This window comes from Centrocercus urophasianus, unplaced genomic scaffold (genome assembly GCF_019232065.1).
Source record: "Centrocercus urophasianus isolate 14NV4802_14NV808 unplaced genomic scaffold, USGS_Curo_1.0 seq_2, whole genome shotgun sequence".
Lineage (NCBI taxonomy): Eukaryota > Metazoa > Chordata > Aves > Galliformes > Phasianidae > Centrocercus > Centrocercus urophasianus.
Window position 1 is genome coordinate 3,673,190 of NW_024884755.1, and position 8,027 is coordinate 3,681,216.

The 8,027-nt window shown below is 47.1% G+C and overlaps 2 protein-coding genes across 6 annotated transcripts in view; both read left to right on the forward strand.

Annotated features, from left to right (window-relative positions):
• SALL1 (spalt like transcription factor 1) overlaps positions 1-5,899 on the forward strand; it is a 16,513-nt gene extending 10,614 nt beyond the window's left edge. For all 5 annotated transcript variants that reach the window (XM_042821665.1, XM_042821664.1, XM_042821667.1 and 2 more), the window contains 2 exons: positions 1-3,326; positions 4,376-5,899. The exon at positions 1-3,326 is cut by the window's left edge and continues 84 nt beyond it. In XM_042821665.1, coding sequence (XP_042677599.1) covers positions 1-3,326; positions 4,376-4,816 — 3,767 coding nt within the window. In that variant the 3' untranslated portion in view covers positions 4,817-5,899. The remainder of the gene's footprint in view (positions 3,327-4,375) is intronic.
• Positions 5,900-7,711: 1,812 nt separating this feature from the next.
• Positions 7,712-8,027, forward strand: part of LOC122161907 — a 218,954-nt gene continuing 218,638 nt past the window's right edge. Inside the window, exon 1 of the transcript XR_006169342.1 lies at positions 7,712-7,797. The gene's annotated coding sequence lies outside the window, so the exon portion shown is untranslated. The remainder of the gene's footprint in view (positions 7,798-8,027) is intronic.

Here is an 8,027-nt window from a genome sequence, read left to right on the forward strand (position 1 = left end):
AATTATCAGATCTCCTGCAACACAAGAAGAACTGTACTAAAAATCAATTAGTTTTAATTGTGAATGAAAATCCAGCTTCTCCTCCTGAAACCTTCCCTCCTAGTTCCCCGTCTGATAATCCTGATGAACAGATGAATGACACAGTTAATAACACAGATCAAGTAGACTGCAGTGACCTTTCAGAGCATAACAAACTTGACAAGGAAGAATCCATGGATGTGGAGGCTTCCAGCATTAACAATAGCAGTAGCAGTTCCAAGAGTGTCAACAATAGTATTACAAGCAGTAACAGCTCCACAATGGGTACCTCAGCTGTAACAACCTCTCTACCTCACATAGGGGATCTGACGACGTTAGGCAACTTCTCAGTAATAAACAGTAACGTAATAATTGAAAATCTTCAGAGTACTAAAGTGGCAGTAGCACAGTTCTCGCAGGAAGCAAGGTGTAATGGTGCGTCGAACAACAAGCTTGCTGTACCTGCCCTGATGGAGCAACTGTTGGCTTTACAGCAGCAGCAGATCCACCAGTTGCAACTGATTGAACAAATTCGTCACCAAATATTATTGTTGGCTTCCCAAAATACGGACATGCCAACATCTTCTAGCCCGTCTCAAGGTACTTTACGAACATCTGCCAACCCCTTGTCCACGTTAAGTTCCCATTTATCCCAGCAGCTGGCTGCAGCAGCTGGATTAGCACAAAGCCTTGCTAGTCAATCTGCCAGCATCAGTGGTGTGAAACAGCTACCCCCTATACAGCTACCTCAGAGCAACCCTGGCAGCACTCTAATTCCATCCAGCAGTGGCTCTTCTCCAAATATTAACATACTGGCAGCAGCAGTTACAACACCGTCCTCAGAAAAAGTGGCTTCGAGTATTGGTGGCTCACAGCTCAGCAACCCACCAGTATCGGCATCATCTTCACCAGCTTTTGCAATAAGCAGTTTATTAAGTCCTGCATCTAATCCACTTCTACCTCAGCCCACCCCTAGTAACTCTATTTTCTCCAGCCCCTTGTCCAATATCGGAACACCTGCAGAGGATTTAAACTCCTTGACTGCCTTGGCACAGCAAAGAAAAAGCAAGCCACCAAATGTAACTGCTTTTGAAGCGAAAAGTAATTCAGATGAGGCGTTCTTTAAGCATAAATGCAGGTTCTGTGCTAAAGTGTTTGGGAGTGACAGTGCCTTGCAGATTCATTTACGTTCTCACACTGGCGAGAGGCCATTTAAATGCAACATATGTGGAAACAGGTTCTCCACAAAGGGAAATTTAAAAGTCCACTTTCAGCGGCATAAAGAAAAATATCCTCACATTCAGATGAATCCATACCCAGTGCCAGAGCATTTGGACAATATTCCTACAAGCACGGGTATTCCTTATGGGATGTCTATACCGCCAGAGAAGCCTGTCACCAGCTGGCTGGACAGTAAGCCAGTCCTCTCCACGCTCACCACTTCTGTGGGGCTGCCACTCCCGCCGACGATACCAAGCTTGACCCCATTCATCAAAACTGAGGAGCCTCAGCCGATTCCCATTAGCCATCCCTCTGCCAGCCCTCCCTGCTCTGTTAAGAGTGACTCGGGAACCGCTGACCCCACATCAAAAATTTCCAATGGACTTTCTGATGAGGTAGAGGCTGGTGCTTTGCCTACCTCAAACGGCAAAATGGAAGAAAACCCTCAAAATTCAAACTCCGTTGCTAACATAAGCAGCTCTGTAAGTTCACCGGCAGCAGACTCAGGCTCTGGCAGCATCGCCACTTTTACAAATCCACTGATGCCTCTAATGTCAGAGCAATTCAAGGCAAAGTTTCCATTTGGAGGACTGTTGGATTCAACGCCAGCGTCTGAAACGTCAAAACTGCAGCAACTGGTAGAAAACATCGACAAAAAGGCAACCGATCCCAACGAGTGTATCATTTGCCACCGAGTTCTCAGTTGCCAGAGCGCACTGAAAATGCATTATCGCACCCATACCGGTGAGCGGCCATTTAAATGTAAAATCTGTGGACGCGCTTTCACTACTAAAGGCAACTTAAAGACTCATTACAGCGTCCACCGTGCCATGCCCCCCCTGAGAGTACAACATTCATGCCCGATCTGCCAGAAGAAATTCACCAATGCCGTTGTGCTTCAGCAGCACATCCGGATGCACATGGGAGGGCAGATCCCAAACACCCCGGTCACCGAAAACTATCCCGAGTCAATGGAATCTGATACGGGATCTTTTGATGATAAGAATTTTGATGATTTAGACAACTTCTCAGATGAGAACATGGAAGACTGTCCTGACAGCAGCGTGCCAGATACTCCGAAATCTGCAGATGCATCACAAGACAGCTTGTCTTCTTCCCCTCTGCCCCTGGAAATGTCAAGTATTGCTGCTTTGGAGAATCAGATGAAGATGATCAATGCAGGACTTGCGGAACAACTTCAGGCAAGCTTGAAGTCAGTAGAAAATGGGTCAGTGGAAGGGGATGTTTTGACTAACGATTCGTCGTCTGTTGGTGGTGACATGGAAAGCCAAAGTGCTGGAAGCCCTGCTGTCTCGGAGTCTACCTCTTCCATGCAGGCCTTGTCCCCATCCAACAGCACTAATGATTACCACAAGTCACCAAGTATCGAAGAGAAACCAGTAAGAGCTTTACCAAGTGAGTTTGCCAATGGTTTGTCTCCAACCCCTGCAAACAGTGGTGCTTTGGACTTGACATCTAGTAACACTGATAAAATGATTAAAGAAGAGTCTCTGAGTATGCTCTTTCCTTTCAGAGACAGAGGTAAATTTAAAAACACCGCATGTGACATTTGTGGCAAAACATTCGCTTGTCAGAGTGCCTTGGACATTCATTACAGAAGTCATACCAAAGAGAGACCATTTATTTGCACAGTTTGCAATCGTGGCTTTTCCACAAAGGGTAATTTGAAGCAACATATGTTGACACATCAAATGCGAGATCTACCATCACAACTTTTTGAGCCCAATTCCAGTATCGGTCCTAATCCGAACTCTTCGGTTATGCCTGCTAATTCACTGTCATCGCTCATAAAGACGGAGGTTAACGGCTTCGTGCACAGCTCCCCTCAGGATGGCAAAGAAACACCCTCTGCTCTGGCTGCTTCGGGGCCGCTGTCCTCTGCCACGTCCCCTGTCCTGCTGCCTGCTCTCCCCAGAAGAACCCCCAAACAGCACTACTGCAACACATGTGGGAAAACGTTTTCCTCCTCCAGCGCTCTGCAGATCCACGAAAGGACGCACACTGGTGAGAAACCTTTTGCCTGCACTATATGTGGAAGAGCATTCACAACAAAAGGCAATCTGAAGGTACTTTTTCCTCTTGCTGTTCTTAGGTTTCATTTTGTCCTCGCTGTGTTGGTTTTGGTTGGTTTGTTTGTTTCCGGTGATCACGGTGATTAATGCTGCAGGCAGCAGTACCTGTGGGTATCTGTGGTATGATAAATGGGGTGATAGTACTAGGTGGGCTCTTGTTGAGTGCTTGCATTGGCAGCAGGTCCGAAGCGTGATCTGTTTTTGATGCGTAATTAAAGTTCACCTACTAGCAAAGACCATCTATGTAGAGTGTGAAAGAGAACAGCCATATGTTGGTAGGCAGTACTAGTAAATAGAGAAATGCTTTCAGTAAGAATGCAAAAGGCTCTCGAATGTGTTGCTTTTTCGTAGCTATCGTGTAAAATGATGGTTGTTTAAAAAAACTATTAACATAATTCTGGAACTAATGGGCATTACTTTAATTGATTATATAACTAACATTTCCTACTGATATGTGTTTGGAAAAGCAAATATACTTAAGTTTTAGAACACCAGTTGAGCACTTTACTGTGTACATTTTTCTGTTGACAGAGTATTTCTCTAGAGGTTGCTGCCAGTAATGTGAGATGAATAATTACTTTCAGGCCATTCTGTCTATACACGAAGCCCTCCGATGAGCAATCAGCAAAGGATACTTTCTGCCTGTCTGAAAAGGATGTTTATAGGGAAAGGGGTGTCAAATACAATACTTACCACTGCAATGAAAGTGGACATAGCAATTCTAGCCCCAAAAGCAGCTATCTGCGATTGATGGAGTAACACAAAGTCATTATAAGCTAAATACACGTAATAATTTAAAGAAAGTAAGAAGTAACGTAATGTTCAGGAGGAAGACAGGGTATGCTGGGTGATGGTGCTGGGCTGATGCAGAAGAAGCTTGTTTATTACTCCAGACAGGAAATGGTGCCCTGCATCCGCTGCCTTTACTGCTTTATTATGTAACAAGACTGGATATGTTTGTGAACTGCTGCCTTCACCGGGATGAAAATAAGTTTGCCAACTGCTACTCTTTGTTTCTTTCTTTCTTCTTTCTCTCTTTCCAGGTTCACATGGGCACTCACATGTGGAACAGCACTCCCGCAAGGCGAGGCAGACGGCTTTCCGTCGATGGCCCCATGACGTTCCTAGGAGGCAATCCTGTGAAGTTCCCAGAAATGTTCCAGAAGGATTTGGCTGCGCGGTCAGGGAACGGAGACCCGTCCAGCTTCTGGAACCAGTACGCAGCAGCGCTCTCCAATGGCTTGGCCATGAAGACCAACGAGATCTCCGTCATCCAGAACGGCGGCATCCCTCCGCCGCCGGGGGGCCTGGGCAACGGGGGCAGCTCACCCATCAGCGGCCTGACGGGCAGCCTGGAGAAGCTCCCGAGTTCGGAACCCAACGCACCTCTAGCTGGTCTGGAGAAAATGGCAAGCAATGAGAACGGGACAAACTTCCGCTTTACGCGTTTCGTGGAAGACAACAAAGAAATTGTAACGAATTAGTAAAAACTATACGTAACATTCCTGCAAATAGTGCAACCTAGGGTTGTTTTTTTCAAACTGCAAGCTACAACATTACAGAGACTTTCTTTTTTTTTTTTTTTGTACCATGTTCTACTTCTAGAGTTCTAAGAGAGCTTATTTATTAGCGATATAACCTTGCTTTGCAAACAAATGCAAGCATTAACTTTGGTCTCCTGTATTTTGAACTAAATACTAATCGACTAGAGTGCTGTAAAGTTGCTGTAACATTTATGGCAGTTGCGAGTCTGTTCTGCTAGGTGATCTTATTCTGGCATTAACTTATTTTCTATACCCAGTTTAACATGAACTCTGGTATTGATGCAATGCCTCAGTGATGCATTAGATCTCTAATAAAAGTCTGTATATAAATGTACACTTTGATCCTGCTGGAAATTTTATCAGCAAAACACATTGTTTAATTTTTCCAAACAGAATTAAGAAAAGGACTGAAAGGATATAGACTGAACAGTGTGGGTCCTTTACACAGCTCAGTTTTTGATTTTTATTATAAAATTAAAACTGCTTTAATTTTTGTAGGTTTAACATTTTCCGTTTTGAACTGTTATTTGTATTGTGCTTTTTACTTGAGTCGTCTTAAATGTTAATACATTTCTGTACAGTAATAAGCACGCAGATTATTAGAGGAGATACTGAAGTGTTGTTTTGGTAGTTGAAACTGAGACGTAACATTTTGCCTTGTAGGTATATCCATTATAGAAGATGTGCTGGACTTTCACAATGCTGCTAAGTATAGCATCTTGAACAACTCTCGTGGACAACTGTAGATGCTCCTGTATATACAATAAGACATCACTTTCATTAAAATGTATATACGTTCCTTACAAGACCAAGCCCTACTCCTTGACTAAGGGAACAAGTATAGTGTCTGTTTATTTTGTATTAGGTATGGGGGCAGGGGGAACCTTGGACTGTTTCATGCACTTTCTCGGAAAGTTGAAAGGAAAAAAGAGGTCCAGTTTCTTTAACATTTAATACTTACTAACAGCAGAGATACTGTAATTTTACTCGAGTAATCAAATACATTTTTGCAACAGATAAAAACTGCTGTCTCTGTGTTTTTAAAGTGTACCTGTATTTGGTAATCATTTTGAATGTATTACTTAGCCTTTCCCTCGGTTAACACGAACTGTCCAGGTTGTACGTGTGTGTTTATATTTGTAAGTATGGGTATACATATGTGCTGCATATTAATTGCTGGTATATTTTTCATACTCCCTAATAGTGGGGACTTTCTCCTTAATTAATCAAGTAGCCTTCTCATCAAATTGTAGATATTTTGACATTTTTCTTTATATATATATATGTATACATATATATATATAAAATGCTGCTAGCAAAGACCTAATTGAGCCTGGGGAAGTTTCCTTTGAAGGAAGTACTTACCACATTTAAGGCTTGATTTGGTTCAGATGCTTTATATTTGATATTAATTTTATTTTATGAGAGTCTATGTTTGTGGCACGCTTACGCTGCTCTATCTGTGTTAAGATGTCCACTTGCAAACCTCCGTATGTTATATGGAGCCTATAACTTGACTGTAAAGACAAAAAGAATTGCTTTGGCCTCGCACGTGATTTGGCTTCCCTTCTGCTCCTGCAGTGACTGCCGACCTCAGCGGGAGCGTGGGGACACGGAGCTGAGCCCAGCGCTCCGACCCGAGGGCTGTGATCTCCCTAATGTTATCACTCACGGCAAATAAATTAGTTTGGCTGCCTTCAAATTACGGATGGTCCAAACAAACCAGTCAACCAGGAGCGACCAGTTGCTTACGCACGTATATTTTGTTCTCAACTGCAGCACGCAGGTATTTGCTCTTGAGTTTCTTTGCTATGGGCTCAAGGGCCGTTCTGCTCTCCCGCATATCGGTCTCTCGCGCTCCCCATCGAATCGGGCGCTGCAGAGGGCTTGGCTGAAAAGCCGGGGAGGGAGAAAAACTTCCCGAGGAGTTTTGCCGTTAATATGATTATGAACGCTCAGTAAAGTATAACGCTGTAGTCTGAACACCTCCGGACTCGCTATCTTTAGAACGCTCTCCTGTTTGACCGCGACGGTTCCGCGGTGCGCGTGCGGCTTCTCGATGCGAACAGTCAGGAACGTCGAGCCACGTTTTGCTCTCGTACAAAGCTAAATCGAACAGGCTTCCACGGCCGCGTCAGCGAAGCGCCAACCCCGCGCCGAGCCGAGCCGAGCTGAGCTCGGCAGCAGCGCTGCAGGCGGTGGGGCGCTCGGGGCTGAGCGGCGTTCCGGCTCTCCGCTCCCGCTGAGGCGGAGCGCCCCGCGGCCGTTTTGCAGAAGCAAACGCGAGCGGTTTCCCTTCGAGGCCGCGCGGCGCGAGGACGGCCGTCGGTTGGGCGCGTGCCTGGCGGGAGCGGCTGAGGGAACCTCTCACCGCCGAGCGGAGGGGACGCGGCGCTGCGGCCGCCTCGGGGGCTCCGCAACCGCGCCGCAGGTGAGGTGCGATGGGAACGGGGGCTTTTTTCTCCCCGCCTTTCGGCGGCGTTTGTCCTTGGAGCCGCCCCGGGACGCCCCTTTCCTCCGCGCGGATCGATCGCCGCGATGGAACGCGGCGGGGCGGGGCCGCTCCTTTGCGTTCCGGCCGCGGGGATGGGCGCTCGGCGGTGAGAAAGGGACCGGACGCGTCCCGCCCGGCAGACTCTGCTATCCATCCCCGGGCCCTACGAGGCTTTTCCCTCCCCCCGCAACTCCGGGCGGAGCCGCCGCACTCCCCGCCCCGAAGCCGGGGCCGAGCGGCGTGCAGGCGGAGCTTTTCCCCACCCCGTCGGGCGGAGCGCCCGCTGCCAGCGGGGGCTGGTGGGGGGACGTGCGCGTGTAATTTGCCCAGGAAAGGCGGCAGTTCGAAGTCCCGTTACCTGACACCGGGCCGTGGGCACCGGGGGGAGCCGGCCGTCCCCGGGGCGGCGGCTGGCAAGCAAACAGAGGTGCCCACGGCGCTCACCCGGCGCAGGATTTCCTATTCACAGACACTGCATTAATCCTTGTTCAGGAATAGGACGTTTTGCTTCTTTCTTAATGGTTTTGTTTGTGCGGCCGCATTTTTCTCATTAGCAACAAATTTTTCCTCCTCTTTTTCCTTCTCCTCCTTCACGCTCATCGCAATTTTATGATCCATTAAAATTAAGCGCGGCGGTTTCTCTTTCTTTCCCCCCCG